Below are 16,898 nucleotides of genomic sequence, written 5' to 3' on the forward strand. Positions count from 1 at the left end.
CTGGAGTTTAGAGGAGTCCCATCCCCAGTGGACTCCTCTACTAAGTAAGTTTTTTCATTGATCATCCGATCACCTAGAGAGCGGGGATTTTATTTCTTTCTGTTATATGGCAGAGAGAGGGACGCAGCAGAGAAAAGGGGCAGTGCAGCAGCAGAATGACATGGCTCTTCAAGTGGCGGAGGCAGTTTTCTGGAGGTGCAGTTCAGCAGGCAGATTCCCTACACTGGGGAGATGCCAAAGGGCCCGATTGATACAGAACCTGGGTGCAGGGGGAGCAGCAAGTGACCGGACACCGAGAGGGCCCTGCTGACCCGTGGGGTGAAGATGGCGTGGAAGGAAGGGGAGGCTCCCAGAAAACACTGATGGCGCCATGGAGCCGGGACCACAAGACACATGAGACCGATCTCAGACATTAGCTTGTATATCCTAGAGGGACAATGATGGACTGACGGATGTGAACTGGGAGAGCATCTCCTCGACAACAACTGTTGTGCTACGTAGGATGTGATGTAATGTTAAGGGTTTAACAAGTTAGTAAGGCATGTTCTGTGTATCCGGGTTAGGAGGTGGTGATACGTGCACAATAAGGTTGTGACGGGATGACAGGTCACTCAGTGATGGTGCCACGTGCTGGTTCATGATTTATGGTAGATGGAAACATTTGTCACCTATCATGCTGCAATGTCTTTAAAATGCCGTGGACCTTTGACAGTACAATGGTGCATCATGGTCGCCCCAAGGGGAGCTATGACACACTGAGTTCGCTTGCATCGGAACTTGTAAAGTATGGAGAAGATAATTGCAATATTTGTAAGTACCGTGGTTCCCCGAAAATAAGACACTGTCTTATATTAATTTTTTCCCCAAGAGGTAAACTGTCTTATTTTCGGAGGTGTCTTATACTCACCTAGCCAGCAGCGTTCGGGTCCCTTGCACTGGTCTCTGGCGCTGCGGCAGACTGAAGTCTAATCCTTAGCGTTAACATAGCACTTTCTTTCTGGTAATGGGGCTTTGAATACTCCGCCTCCAGCAAGCGAGTGCTGTGATTGGATCGCATGGTATTGGTAGATTAATCAGGACATTCCATCACCGGTGCCGGGGGATTCCAAAGAATGGGATATGCTCCGGTACGCCACATGATGTTAGCTTCTCTGTTCCAGGAGGACCATAAATCGGCATCTCAAGAAAATGTATTCAACCTAATCACCTGCTCAAGTTGTAATTAGCAATTAGATCTGTAGGCGAAGTAATGTCCCTGAATGTGGACAGGACTGCAGCAAGCATGACAGAAACAACTAACCTTTAGGACAATTTTGTTGTCAGATGACGGCGTTCTGCCAACCCAGAGAGCAAATTTACACGGGTCGCCTTCTACATGTTCAGTGACTCCTAATTCTGAAGTCTGCGAATGCAAACAGATAACATGAGGTTTATACACAATAAAGATTTATTTTTATTAGGCACAAATGATTAAAGATTATTGAACAGAGACAAAAAATGTTTGTTCCCTATATATACCGGGGCTCCTGTCACTTGTCTATATATCTATGTCCTGCCTTACTACGATTATCATCACCAACCGCTGACTGTGGCTGGCGCCACCTCAATGGACCGCATTCTCCTATAGAAAACCCAACCCTTAACAGAGGTTATTAGAGATGAGCGAGCACGCTCGTGTAAGGCTGATGCTCGATTGAGCATCGGTCTTGTCGAGTAACTGATTACTCCACCGAGCACCATGAGGGAAGGGGGAAGGGGGGGAAATGTCTCTCACTCTCCTCCCCGCCACCCTCCCCCGCATGGTGCTCGGTCGAGTAATCAATTACTCGACAAGACCAAAGCTCAATCGAGCATCAGCCTTAAACGAGCGTGCTCGCTCATCTCTAGTCCTTATATATTACATATGTTCTAAACAGAGGAGGGGGGATCCAGCCCACAAAGGCCTCAGATCTACTAGGACAGTGATGGCGAACCTTTTAGAGACCGAGTGCCCAAACTGCAACCCAAAACCCACTTATTTACTGCAAAGTGCCAACACGTCAGGGGGCGGGGCTTATCACGACGTATGATTTTTACTCCCGTCGTTCTAAAAAGGACAGGGCCGCTTCAGAATAGACAGGGTGCAGATTTTGACTGCTTTTAGAATGCGGAAATACTGCATAATGTCCTCAGCGGGAATTTCTGTGGAGCATTTCCGCATCCAAAAAGCTGTCAAAATCTGCACCCGGTCTATTTTGAAACAGCCCTGCCTATTTCTGCCACATGTAAACATACCCCAGCGGTAATAGTGACACCCCACAGCGACCCCAGCGATAATAGTGACCCCCATCCAGTGGCCCGAGCGATAATACTGACCCCCCTCCCCCCCAGCGGCTCCAGCAATAATAGTGACCCCCCAGCGGCCCCAGCAATAATAGTGACCCCCCCTCAGGCAGTCTAAGCAATAATGATGACCACCCCCGGCAGCCCCAGCGATAATAGTGACCACCTCCAGCAGCCCCAGTGATAATAGTGGCCCCCCCAGCGATACTAATGACCCCCTTCCCCCACAGCGGCCCCAGCGATGATAGTGACATCCCAAAGCGGCCCCCAGTATAATAGTGACCCCCCTCCCCTAGCGGTAATAGTGACCCTCCCCCACAGCGGCCCCCAGTATCACAGTGACCCCCCCCCACAGTGGCCCCCAGTATCACAGTGACCCCCCGCAGTAGCCCCCCAGTAGCACAGTGATCCTCTGCAGCGGCCCCCCAGTAGCACAGTGACCCCCCACAACGGCCCCCCAGTAGCACAGTGACCCCCGCAGCGGCCCCTCAGTAGCCCAGGGCCACATACTTACCCCCTCCTCCTCGTGGAAGCGCCGCTCCTCCTCTGCCCGGCGCACATATTAACTTTTTCCACACCACTTCTGCCCTATTCAGCAATTCCAGCAACCTGATTGGTTGTTTGGGCTGACTGATTCACCAAACAACCAATCAGGTTGCTGGAATTGCTGAATAGGGCAGAGGGTGTGTCGAAAAAGTTAATATTCCTGCCGGACGCCTCCTCCCCCTGCTCTCCCGGAACCAAGTAAGAGACGTCGGGGGAGGAAGATCCCGGCTGCACACTGACGTCACAGTGTGCGCGGGGATCAGCGCAGCTAGCAGCGCTGCTTAGTGAATGCCTGCAGGTATTCACTAACGTGGTGAGCGGGCGACGCGTGCCAGCAGGGAGGCACCTGCGTGCCGCCTCTGGCACGCGTGCCATAGGTTTGCCACCACCGTACTAGGAGGCGAAGGTAGTGGCGACTATGATGTGCCGAGGGGGCTAGTATGGGTGATGCATGGGAGAGATCTTAGAGATGCTTCAGAGTGGAGCAAACTAGGGGAGTGCAGAAGAGGAGGTCCTGCAAGGACCAGCCAGAGATAATGCAATCTGATACTCAGCATGGTTCACATAAAGGAGGCGCCTGACTCGGTTGCTTTTTAATAACAAGTTCAGTGGTAAGTCCTATTGTATAGACTAAGGGCGCTCTTGCATGGGCAACAGACGCCGACGGCTCATCATAGCGGCATCGGTCGGTACTGTTCGCTGACTGAATGCAGGATACAGAAACTGGACCATCTCATTCATCTTCCAGTCGGTGCGGCGTTTACATGGAACCATTAGTGTTCAGATTCTCACCGGATCGCGGGAATCCAAACATTAATCATTCCGTGTAAAAGTGGCTTAAGAGAAGTCAAAACTGGGAATGCAAAACTGCAAGTCGTCATAAAGGCAAATAGTAGAACAGACTCCGCTCGAATATGAAGCGCATGGCTGCGAGGCGTTATACGCTGCGGTAAACGCGGAAACAGGCGCCTTATGAGAGCGGCCTAACACACGCACACACATGTAACATGCATGTTCATACAAGTAAAACAACACACAATTTACAAATAACTATGTATGATATGTGACAGCCAGGCACCAAATATGGAGGCAACTGATCTTACATTCACAACGAACCTATAACCTTGTTTATGGTGATTAATGCCACACAAGTAAAGCCCACCTCCTTCCTGATTTGGTGCCCCACTGAGGACTGTGATGTTATGCATGCATGTCAGCGGGCACAGTGGGGGCAACGAGGTGCCATGCTGCTGGGGAGCATATGTGGGGGAGGAGAAGTGCTAATTATTAAGCTCCGTTATCTACTTTTTCAACCTCTTACCACCAGAGGGCATACGTCTTGGGGGTTTGTATGGAGAGGGACGTTGACACCAACCAGCAACAGCTGCAATCTGTCACCACTGATAACCCTTTAAATGCCATTTAAAATGTCAAGTCTGATGATGATTATCCATTTAGTTGAGGCCGACTTGCATCATTGTCCTCTATGCTTTGTGATGAGATCGTGGGGTGCTGCTTGGTAGCCATGGCAGCCGGGGGCCTTCAGAAGCTTACAGGGCTGCCAATGCAGATTGCCTATCAAGACATGTCTGTGACTTCAGATCGTGGTATAATGTAATACTATGGTATTACATTTTACTGCAGGCATGATTAAACTGACGCAAGTTCTTGGCCCCTCTGGGGACTAAATAATTGTAAAAATCACTTTAAAAAAGTTTTATTAAGACTAACTTCACACAGGCGAGCGCGATACGGGGCCTCTGGGATGGAATATTGCTACTGATATTCCGCCGCGGGGGAGGAGCACTGACGGGTCTCCGTGGTGAGAGGCTGACCAAGGAGAATCACGGCAAATCGCAGCATGCCGCGATTTTAATCCCGCGAGAAGAGAATCGCTATGATTCTCCGCTCGTGGACGTCGGGCTGCACTTTCCATAGTTAGCCTATGGAAAACTTTTCATAGCGTGATCTACGGGCGATTTATTACAAGCAGATCATTGCCCGTTAACAGGCAGCCTTAAGATGACAAGCTATTTGCATGAATTAAAGAAGTTGGACAGGATTAGAAAAACATGGCTGCTTTTTAGCAACAGTGCCCCACCTGTCCACAGGTTGTGTCTGGTATTACAGCTGAGCTACAGTACCGGACACAGCCGGTGGACACGCATGGCATTGCTTCTGAAAGAAGGCAGGTGTGTTTTTGAAATCGTAGACACCGCCTTTACAATGTGAACAACAAGCAAATGATCAATAAATAGGAACTTTGTGTTTTGTAGGACACTAAATAACCACTTACAAATAGCTTCATCTTGTAGAGGTACTTGCTTCTTCCAGTGGAATCTTTCACCTCTTTGCTAAAGACCAAAGACATCTCAAAGAGAAAAAGATGCCTTTCCCTGCCTTTCCGTATTAATGTCTTCGGGTCCCAGACTTGGAATGAATCTTGCAGAATCAGTTCTCCCTGAGAATCAATGTTTTCTTCGAAACCTGTAAATAAAAAATAACGTTAAAGTGTCAGAAAGTGTTCCTGGTTGTCGCAGGGCAGGAGGAGGTGACAGAGAATGCCTAGAAGGAGCGCCAGCATCCAGCTGAACACCATGTGAAGGCCTGGAATAAGGCATCAGAGCGCACTGCGGATGCAGTAAGGCACCTGAGACACCGAGCGGCAGGGATGGAGGCCGTGGAGACGTCTTCCAGCAAAAAGGTTACTAAAAAGAACATGCCATATGGCAGTGGTTATACGGAGTTACATAGGTGACAAGAAGTTTCAGGCTGCAATTCAAATCCCTGCTTTCAGTATCAGAGTTCCTGACATTCATTTGGGAATCTGCTGCAAGTTGTATTCATTTCTCCGGTGGGGGCGCCCCTGGCAGTGACGGCAGGCATGCTGGATGGGATCACCTGGGACGGGGTGTGATGGTTCTCTCTCCTCTCTACACTGACGTGACCTTGGCTGTTTTTGCTCCTGTTCTCTTTTTCTCCTTGCTGGAATTTCTAGCCCTGCATTCATTTAAAGGAGAGAAAGATGTGGCAAATAGAGCAGATCCAGTTGCCCCGAGCCAACATCCTACTGTCAAAGCCCTAAAATAAGCCCATCTTATTCTCAGTTCCGGCACTTGTGCTCAGCATCTTTTCTGGCCACGAATTAGAAAATTGTCGCCTCCAGAAAGCGCTGCCTCTGATTGGCTGATGGCCACGATTCAGCTTATCAGAGCCAGCGCTCGATGAATCAATCACAGCCAATCAGAGGCAGCGCTTCCTGGAGGCGGGGATTTTCCAATCCTCGGCCAGTGGGGTAGGGCTTATATTTCAACCAAACCCCCCCCTCGGAAATCCTCACAAGTGGTGCCACAAAATCGCGGTATTGCAGCGAAAAAATGCAGCAGTATCACATGGACCACCGATGCAATAACGCTGTGATTTTCTCGTGGCGATGCTGTGTCGCCCGTGTGAAGGAGGCCTTAAGCTAACAGAGGGAGATAGATGTAAAACTAACTCAGGATGTGTTCTCAGCGCTGTAGTATATTTAGTTTTATTAAGCCACACAAGTTACACCATCACCTAAAGCATAATGTGATCTCTTGCCAAACTTCCAAGTAAGGCTCAATGTCCACTTGTTGGTCTGATTTGTGGGTCACCCGTGCGGGAGATCCGCAAATCAGAGTCGCCCATAGGGATGCATTAGCGTCCGCAAACTATTTAAAAGCATGCGGATGCCACTTTCTCCCGGCATGCGGGTCACACGCTGCAGGAGAAAATCGCAGCATGCTCCATTTTGGCCGCAGATTCCGTGAGACAGCTTCTATTGAAGTCGATGGAGGCCGTCATATCAGCAGCACAGCAATTGTCATTTCGCTGTGCCGAAGATCCGCGGGAGAGCAGGACATTTGAAAAAAATAAATAAAGATGCACTGCGCATGCGCCTGGTACGTCGCCATCACGTCCAGATGCATCCGCCGTGCTGGAGAAGGAAGATCTGCATGGGACCTGGTGAGGTAGAAAAACCTATTTTTCTCCCCATGTCTGCAGGCTAGCAGGGATTCCGCAGCGGGAATTCAGCTCGTGATATTAAAGGCTATGAACAAAGAAACAATCAGCCCCAGCCTCGCTGTTTCTTGATGACAAGCCAACATTTGGCTCTGACTTGTTCACAGAACCCATAAAGATGATTCAGGAGAATTGGAGAAATGCGCCATATAGTGAGCTGCAACTTTGCATTGTTACCTGCAGGGGTGAAGAAAGAACTGAACTTTGGAGAGTATTTGATGCAATTTTCCTGAATTACAAGGAGCATTTTTCCAAAATGAGTCAATTCCATTTTTAAAGATTTTGCTCCTTATGATGGAGTTTGAGTCCCTTCGCTTCTGTTTACATGTCTATTTAAGCAAGTTATTTCCTGTTGCATCACAATTTTATTTAAGGGGGTTTTCTAAGCTATTGCTTTTGTATAGTTTTGGCCCCCCGTGTCCATAACTATTTACTATAAAAGTAAAATAGTCAGCATGGTGCCAGCGCCAGGGCATCTGATAGGTAAGAGGCTTAGTGATGCCCGTCATCCTGTCGTGTGGGCTTCTAATGTAAAATCTCTTGTATATGTTTGTTAACAAGTGTGTTGAGTGTTCTCAATAACAACTAGCAGCAGGGTGACTGCTCTTTCTTAACTTGTCACTAAGGGCTCCTGTCCATGGGTAGATTTGCTTTGCAGAGTCTGGAGCGGAATTCCGCCTTCAGACTCCGCAAGCAAATCCAGCCCATAGAATGCTATGCAAAAATGCGATTTCCTGCCCACGAGCGGAAATAGATTGCGATTTTCCGCTTGTGGGGAAGGAATCACAGCATGCTGCCATTTGGTGCGGGCTACGCATGGCCGGCTTCCATCGTGGACAAGCGGCCTAAACCTGATATATCCAAACATGTATGGCACAAGATATTAAAGAGCAGTACGAAAACTTATATGTATAAGGGATGCCCTAAGGATTGTCAGATATCTACCATCATACCGTAGGTTACGATATTTTTTAAAAAGCACATGTTTAACATATATGTGTTTAGTGGATGGTTGTGATGGATGCCGTGTGTCATCCGTAAGGCTCCCCAAAACAATAATGTATACGTTTAACCTAAATATCGCTCAGATTCCCGTGGGAGTGCAGGCATCTAAGCAATTCTGATCAATAATCACGCCTTGTAAAAAGGCCATTGGGGTACACAGTCTATCAGGATGCGGTTACAAACTGCATGCGGTTGACTACATATGGATTTTGTCACTCAGTCGTTGCTATTCCTTCTGTATCGGCTTACTGAAAATTAACAACTGCTGAGCAGCTTCTCACTCAGTGTAAACAGGAATCACTCAACATATGAGCGACTGCCTAGTTACAGTTAACAGAGGCAGGCAGGCTGGAATTCTCCCTGCCCTGCGCCGCCACCTTTCACTTGAAGGACTATTGCTCCCGTGTAAGATGTAGGAGTAACAGTTGCCAGAACGGCTGCCAGGTGATTATGTGCCCAACAGTCGTACCGCGTACAGGTACCTCAAAGTCTATGTAGATTACCTGCTCACAATAGCTAATGGCTCACCTTCATTCCCTACCTAAACAGTGATCTCTGCACTTCACACAGCAGGTTTAAAAAAAACACTGCTATAGTAGCCAATGAGCAGCTCCAGTCTGGTCTATGTGGCCACTGGCTAACAGCCCTTCAAGCAGATATGTTCATATGTTTGCTTAAAGTAGGTTGGTTTTCGTTGCACAAGAGACTGGACCGTATAATTCCCATTTTCATTAGAGTACAAAGGAACACATTAACAGGATATCATTCTACACCTGTTGTTTAGATGGATTTTACCTTCTAGCATGCTGAGATGCATGGCATCATTCGCTCTTTTTGGAACACTAAGCATGACCTCCAAACCATCCTTAATTTCGCCTTTCCCTTCTTCACAACACGTCAAGAGTTCCTGAATTTAAAGAGAAAAAAAAGAAACCAGATTATCAGAACCCTTACGTAGTTGCTATAGGCGAGCAAAAAGGCATCGCCTGGGCCATATGCAGTGTAGGATGATCAGACGCTTATGACAATGGACTGCGCTCTTTTGACGGACATAGAGTTAGATAGCTTTAACAAAAGATAGATCTCATATATCCAGACAGGAAAGCCCTTCAGTAGCCAAGAATGTATCCAATACGTCCTTAATACTAAAGTCTGTAGATCAGGCTAGATAGATCACAGCTAACACCACAAACTTGGTCTTGTTTTAAAATCATGGCTCTTGTCCGCACTACAGCAGGTTGAAGTATATATACACTCCATATAAAAAAAAAATCAAGCACCTCGAAGGAGGCGTTTTCCTGCAAAACGCGTCGTGTACCAACATCTCAAGCAGGTATACAAATGACGACAGTTGTGGCGTGCTTAGATGAACGGAAGAGAGGGTTCCTCCATAGTGATGAATTGCCTTTACTTTTTATTTAGGAGACATTGAGTGAATGCTGTATTATAATGTCGCCACTGATCACTGATGATCGCAGAGCTCACCTTTCATCAGTGGATACGTTTTATCTCGCGGAGGAGGGGATTTTTAAATGACAAAAGTCATTATTGACTAGGGAGAAAAAAGCATCAATATGGGATTCCCTATGATGAATAGGGTTGAAATATGATTTAGAGTGGACATTCACACTAATAACATTGGATGATGCATTGTAAGGACGGTCAATCCCACTGGGGGGTAATTGTCTTAAAAGGAATGGAAAAATGACGTGTTAATGTCAATTTGCATACAAATTAATTAAGTCCAAAAACTGTTGAAAACTATTAATGGGTTTAGTGGGGAATATTGGATAATACTGATATTTAATGTTCATTTAACACATAGCTTCAAAGTTAAAGATTTTTACTGCCCGATCCTGGTTTTCTTTATGGGAATGGATCGTTTGGGTTTGGGATCTTTTTCTCCCCCCTCTGCATCATTTATATCTTGTTTTTCTTTTTCTTGGAGAGGAGCAAGAGGAAGGAAGAATGGCGGCTCAGTCATTAGCACGGTTGCCTTACAGTGCTGGGTTTATAGGTTCAATTCTCTCCAAACACAACATCTGCATGAACTTTGCATGTTCTCTTTGGGTTTCTCCATCTACTCCTCCAGAGAAAGAAGACCAAGAATGGTGGCTCAGTTTTCTCAGCTGTTAGCACTGCTGCCTTACAGTGCTGGAGTTTTATGCTCAAATCTGACCATGGGCAACATCTGAATGAGGTTTTTATGTTCTCCCTGTGTTGGTTCTTGTTCCTTTCTGGATCAGAATAGACAAGACAAGTGTGGTGGCTCAGTTGTTAGTACTACTGCTTTGCCGTGCTGTAAATTTAGGTTCAAACCTGGCCAAGGGCAACATCTTTATGGGGTTTTTATGTTCTTTGTGTTTATTCTTATTGCTCTCCTCTTAGAACCATAGAATGGTTGAGTTGGAAGGGACCTCCAGGGTCATCACGCCCAACCCCCCCGCTCAGTGCAGGATCACTAAATCATCCCAGACAGATATTTGTCCAGCCTTTGTTTGAAGACTTCCATTGAAGGAGAACTCACCACCTCCACATGGCAACCTGTTCCACTCATTGATCACCCTTATTTCCTCTCCCTCTGGAGCAGAACAGACAAGTTCCCTTTTTTGACCCCTATTTTAATATCGGCACCACATTTGCTATGCGTCAATCCAATGGAACAGACCATGTCACTATAAATATAGTAAACAGTCTAACTATCAGATTACTTAACTCCCTTAGTGTCTGGGGCTGAATGTCATCGGGACCCAACAATTTGTCTAGTTTAATCTTTTTAAGATGCTTCTGCATTTCACTTTTTTAATGAAAGGTTACACTTTACTACAAAATGTAAATGATAACTTCAGTATACATAAACTGTTTAGTGTCTATAATCAGTAAATATATAGAAATGGGGGATTGCTGTGTTTCTTTATTTAGTTTTTTTGTCATAAGTGTGAAAACTGTCCTGGCTTCTAGAGATGCAAAATGCCTTAAACCCTTGGAAGCAAAACATTTAATGTAGGGTTATAAGATTGCACAGAGGATGTCCTGGTAGAGACCTGGGAGACAAGTTGTCAGCTGCTTGATAACTAGCTGGCCCCTTAACTAAGGTTTTAGTAAAGTATCTTCATACTATACACACGCTTTACTTGTAGTCTGCGACCGTGTTGGTAGATCCTCATGGGAGGAGGTAAAATTTTTGAAATCAAAACATTTTTATAGTTAGTGGATTTTTTTCTGCTAAATTCAAATGAGGAGTAAAAATGATTGTATAAATGGATGAAGGAATGCAAAAACAAACGTATTAAGAGAAATGTACTTACCTTTAACAGAAGCTGATATTTTGTTATCCGCTGTACAGGTTTGATAAGGTAAGAAGAAATGGAGTTTGCTAATTCATGACGCTGCTGAATTTCCTGTGGAGAATAGAAAGAAATACGTTGCTGAGAAACAAAGTTGATGAAACAATCTGGCGGTTGCAGTAGAAGTTCTGCTGCCTTAGTTCTATACTGTTCTAGCCTCATTTTTGGCCAATGGTCTGTTAAATAGAGATTAGAGATGAGCGAGCGTACTCGGAAAAGCACTACTCGCTCGAGTAATTTGCTTTACCCGAGTATCGCTGTGCTCGTCCCTGAAGATTCGGGTGCCGGCACGGAGCGGGGAGCTGCAGGGGAGAGCGGGGAGGAACGGAGGGGAGATCTTTCTCTCCCTCTCTCCCGCCCGCTCTCCCCTGCGACTCACCTGTCAGCCGCAGCGGCACCCGAATCTTCAGGGACGAGCACAGCGATACTCGGATAAAGCAAATTACTCGAGCGAGTAGTGCTTTTCCGAGTACGCTCGCTCATCTCTAATAGAGATCGATGTTCTAACTTGTATCAGCATTGCATAAGCTTGGATCACGTGTCTACAAGATATCCCAATCACTCCATTTTGTTCTAACTCCACAGGATACCGTATCGTCCAAGCAATAGTGTTCTAACTCCTGACCAATAGCCAGGTGGTGTTTTGTCAGCTGACAGGTGTAATGGCGCTGGTGAGGATGGAGAGTGGGATTGCACAACAAATTGTTGCTAAAGAGATTTTCGCAAAATCTAAAATTGCTTCACAAGCACTTTATTCCAATCTATGGTCAGTCATCGTGACCCAAAGAACCAAAATTCACTGATGTCAGGAAAATCTTTAAGTTCATCGACTTGTATGAGAGCGTGTGCCCTGTGAAAAGAGTGCTGTGCGCCATCTTCAGCAGTGGACACTGCAGGGGAGTATAACATATACCCAACTTCCGGGCACCTCCCCATAGAGCACCATTACTTAGTTCATGGTGCTGTAGGCTGTGACCGGCTCCCTGTACATCTCCGGATTACATTGAGCTGTACAAACATTTAAACAATCAAGGTGCAGCCAGTAAGAGTTTGCTATTTGGGAGTTTGAACGCTGTGGAACTGAGCCAGCAACATGTAAAGAATCCACACCAAAGATTAATCAGAAGAAACTGACCCAGCCAAACCCACGTCTCCACCCATTCCTCCGGTACCAAGTGGGATTTGTAAAGGGCCGCCGAGCACCAGGCAACACAGGAGAGTAATACGTATTATCTACTTTTAAGAGTCTACAAAGATCCCTGCAGTCCTATTGGCTTTGGACACTAAAAAAGCATTATATCATATAAATTGTGCGTATGCATCTGTGCACTTGAGGAAAATGGGCTTTATGGGGTCCTTTTTTCAAGCTTTAACTGCATTGTACTCCAACCTTCAGCCCATGTTTTATTACAAATGGGGCTCTATCAACAGAATTTAATATCACAAATGGCACTTGGCAAGGTTGTCCACTTTCCCCATTGATATTGATATTATCACTAGAACCACTAGCCCAAGCCCTAATATCACTAGGTTACATTCACAGACCCTATATGTTCTCTGGTACCGCCCTAGAGGTTATCACAGATTGTGAGCAAGAATGGAAACAAGCCCTTTAAAGCACTTAAATGTAGTTCACACGTGGAGACAATGATGGAAATCACACGGAGATGTTATAATACTCCAGTCTGATTAGCTCAAAAGCATCCTGTCAACGGCTCAAGACATTCTGGCAATGGGGGTTGCATGTCTTGTGGAGCTGCTCAGTTCTCCATCAATATTGGGACTGTGTTTCAAATGTTATCCTCCTGGGTGGGCTGTGTGCCGCTGAAAGCCCCTTCCTTTATATAGAAGCTGTAGTCCACAAACGTCTGACCCTGTCTGTCAGAGCAGGAGACTGGCCGTCATTTTACCTTGTCCCATAAAGGAGGTGTATAACGGGGAATACGGCCCCTTAGTGACCACCATAAAAGGGCATGCTGGTGGTCACTAAGGGGATATGCTATGATTACAGGAAAACAAAGTATACTTTTATTTAGATTAAGACTTTCATCATAAAATAAAATAATTGGGCGGCAATAAATATTTGCACTTACATCAAAATAAGATCCCGCGTGTTCCAAGATGAGTTGGGTGGAGTCCGGTTTATTTTTGCAGTACGACACGTACATCTGAAATTTATCAGCCTACGGAGAAATATCCGACATAGAATAACTTTAGTATATGTTCGTTATAAGACATACAAATAACATTGATGATGTTAAACTGCACACATAGTGACAAACACAACAGTTAGTGATGAAAGGGGTATGTCGGTGAGTGAAGGAAATCCCACGTCTTCACCCACTCTACGGATGCACACTCTCGCATTGCGCAAAAATCTCGCAATTTTCAAACAAGTGTGAAGGCACCCTAAGGGCGAACTAACATGAATGCATGTAGTTTTTGCCCGTGAACAATGCCCCATTTCCAGTGCACGTGTATGCGCTATTTCAGCGTGTTGCATATATATTCACTGTGTTTTACACACACGCAAAAATAAAAACCGCAAGAAGGCCCGACTGATGTCACTTCTTTACTCACGTCTCCTAGCGACATGCATAAAACCGCTCCCATAGACTGTCATGGGTTGTATATGGACCTAAATAGGACATGCTAGGATTTTTTGACGCATGTAAAATAAGTCTGTATGCACCAATATAATTCAAGGGGTCTGTATTCAGTCACTAAAAAATACCGACTTAAAGAGGTTTTCTGTGGAAAATACTATAGATGACCAATCCTTAGCTTCCATCTGATCTCCAAGTATCTGCGGCGCTGACAGCATGCACCCGCTCAGCTGATCGGTTGGTGTCCCAAGCGACGGACCTCAGCAGATCAGCTATTGCATACCTCTATGTGAGGGAGAGATCAGCCCAACATGTAGTAGAGAAACAGAAATTAAACTGAAATAACGCTTTGGGGTTTTTTCCTATTGATTTCAATGGGTTTAAAAAAAAAAAAAAAATATATTTTCTGTTTGCCTTTGTTATTATTGTTCTACTGGAATAAATAGCGCAGTCTGCGGCCATGTTTGTTCCACTAAAAAACATGAAACTAAGTAGAAGGAAGCAAAATGAAAGCATTCAGTTATTCTGAAAACCTATTGAAATGAATAGGTACAACAAGCAAGCAATTATTTCAGTTTTAATTCTGCTCCTCTACTACAAAACCAAAACAGAGAGATGGACGTCCTTATTGACCTGACCTTCCAGAGAAACTCCCTGCTTGTGCAAACACGCCATGCCCAGCACCCTCCTCCAGAAGTCAGGGCAGCATATGGCGACAGGATGCCAGCTCTCACCGGTTATCACAAGACCTCATGGTTTCAGTAAGCGGTCAGTCTGTAGCATTCATACCATTTCTATGGATTGAGAATTGCAGTGTAAGACCGGCTTCACACGGGAGAGATATGTGTGTGGGGAGATGCACAAATATGTACCCCATTCTTTTGAATGGGGTCACACACATCATCCATTTTTTTCCGCATCACCATGCTATGTGTCCTATCTTTGGGCTGTGATTCACGGCCTGATATCGCACTCGCCCGTGTGTTCGGTTGCAGGCAGCACTCATGAGGTCTCGCTATAACCCAGCATTTTATAGAGCATTTAGAAGGGTTTTCATCGAATGTGCCAATTACATAAAGAGCAATGACTACATACCCAGGTGACAAAACAATGGCCCACATCTTCTGGCAGCTGCTCATATTTTTCGAGCTCCTTGAGAAATACACTGCAATATAACAAACATGTTACATTAGTTCCACGGTGAATCACGACAGTTCTTCACACACCGGATTATTTCACTCCGCCTATTGAAGGAGATCTGGGCATTCGGGTGAGAGGGTGATGCGCCTTTATGGGGGATTCTGGGCTACAACAATCTAACATTTTCACATTTTTGTTTCGCCCTGCGTTCCATGACTCTTGCAGGAGACGCCATTCATCTTCTATCATTGTTTTTGTGTATATTTATTGGTCCGGAAATACAGGAATGTTTGCGCTAAAAAGCAAGACAAATTTTGTTTTAGAAGAAGTGTGGCCCCGGGCAAAATGTTCTCCTCGGGCTTCCAAGAACCCATGGGAGGAAAACCACGTTACGTTAACTGGCACACAGGGTGTGGCAAATGTCTTAAAAGATCAGGAACAAAAGCCCTTATACATATATTCAGCTTCTCCTCCCCAAAAAAATATGTCAGACAACGTTTATAGCATGGCCAGCTCAGCTCTGGTACATATTTAAATAATGTTCTCATAGTATAGTCAGTATGTAATACTCACATCCCAGTTCTATACAGTAACCGTGATTGCACTGTAGTTAACTCCAGTGATCACAGCTGATGTCTCCACTGATTGGTGTAGTTCACTTTCCCTTCTCTCTATCTGGGCCCAGACCACCATGACAATTTCTTCTAGTCACCGCTTGTCCCTGCGCACACTCCTCATCCTGTCACTACTTCCAATGTCCCTATCAGTGCGTAAATTGGCCTGGTAACATACTGGCTTTGCTATATATGGCTGGGTCATGTGATACAGGCGCCCAATGTAAGCGCTTCCCACATGCAACATGGGGGACATATTTGGTGACATCAGCAATTGGTTTTATAAAAGATTTTGTATTACTTTTTTCAAATTTCTTTCTGTTGAGATTCCCAGGTAATTCAGGGTCCATGTTTGGAGCAAGCGCAACAACTGGTGCAGCAAACGAAGATTTATATACAACTGCACCACAATTCAGGAAGACTGAATGGTTATCGAACTGTTAGGCAAAATGTCCCTTCACAGAATGTGCACTGCGTATACAGAATCAAGTTGATTTACCCGTCAGCAATGTGAAAGAGAAAAGGGGGCGGGGTTTATAAATGTACACTGAAGTTTAAGAAAAATGGCAAAACTTTCAATAAAAATCATTTAATATAAAAAATAAGCATCATAAACTAAGTTATGGTGCTTAGAGGACAGGGAAGTGTAATCCAGAGGGGTGCTTTTATACTTACTTGGCTCCCCATTCCCCGACCTGCCACCCTGGGAAGTCGTTCCCATAGAGAACAGTGTGTACTGACTGCAGAGAAGAGTCACATCAATACACAAAGCGTTGGCTTCCTGGGGTGACAGAGGGAGGGCAAGGAGATGGGTAAGTACAAAAAGTACCCCTCTGGAATCGACATCACCTGTCCTATGACCATCAATACTTAGTTTAAAGTGCTTATAGAACGTGACAGGTTCCCTTTAACGATATTCGGACAAGTACCTGAAATATAAGGGGGACCAGTAAAGTTTGAGCAAGAGCATGGGGACTATGGGGCAACCACTTGTGCATGAAAATGAACTCATTTCTGTGGTGAAGCCAATAAGAACAAACAGAGAAATGTCACCTTTGTACTTGAGTGGCGCCCTTCATTTCTTAATCTGATTACACTTCAGGCATACACAGACGTTTTATAAGGCTGTATACCTAAACAGAACTCACTTGTTATGGAATTCATAAATTTCCTGCATGTTCCCGAAGATGATATGTTCTTTATTCACAATGCCAGGTGGAATTTCTTCAACTCCGCTCGTCATTTCCCACAGATATGTCTGCAATATAACA

At 45.3% G+C, this 16,898-nt stretch overlaps 1 protein-coding gene across 3 annotated transcripts in view; it reads right to left on the reverse strand.

Annotated features, from left to right (window-relative positions):
• TRIO (trio Rho guanine nucleotide exchange factor) overlaps positions 1 to 16,898 on the reverse strand; it is a 259,897-nt gene that overhangs the window by 65,709 nt on the left and 177,290 nt on the right. For all 3 annotated transcript variants that reach the window (XM_066585716.1, XM_066585718.1, XM_066585717.1), the window contains exons 25-31: positions 16,776 to 16,885; positions 14,969 to 15,038; positions 13,361 to 13,450; positions 11,229 to 11,321; positions 8,716 to 8,827; positions 5,165 to 5,355; positions 1,301 to 1,402 (exon numbers count right to left, since the gene is read on the reverse strand). In XM_066585716.1, the coding sequence (XP_066441813.1) occupies positions 1,301 to 1,402; positions 5,165 to 5,355; positions 8,716 to 8,827; positions 11,229 to 11,321; positions 13,361 to 13,450; positions 14,969 to 15,038; positions 16,776 to 16,885 (768 nt within the window). The remainder of the gene's footprint in view (positions 1 to 1,300; positions 1,403 to 5,164; positions 5,356 to 8,715; positions 8,828 to 11,228; positions 11,322 to 13,360; positions 13,451 to 14,968; positions 15,039 to 16,775; positions 16,886 to 16,898) is intronic.

Source organism: Eleutherodactylus coqui, chromosome 12 (genome assembly GCF_035609145.1).
Source record: "Eleutherodactylus coqui strain aEleCoq1 chromosome 12, aEleCoq1.hap1, whole genome shotgun sequence".
Lineage (NCBI taxonomy): Eukaryota > Metazoa > Chordata > Amphibia > Anura > Eleutherodactylidae > Eleutherodactylus > Eleutherodactylus coqui.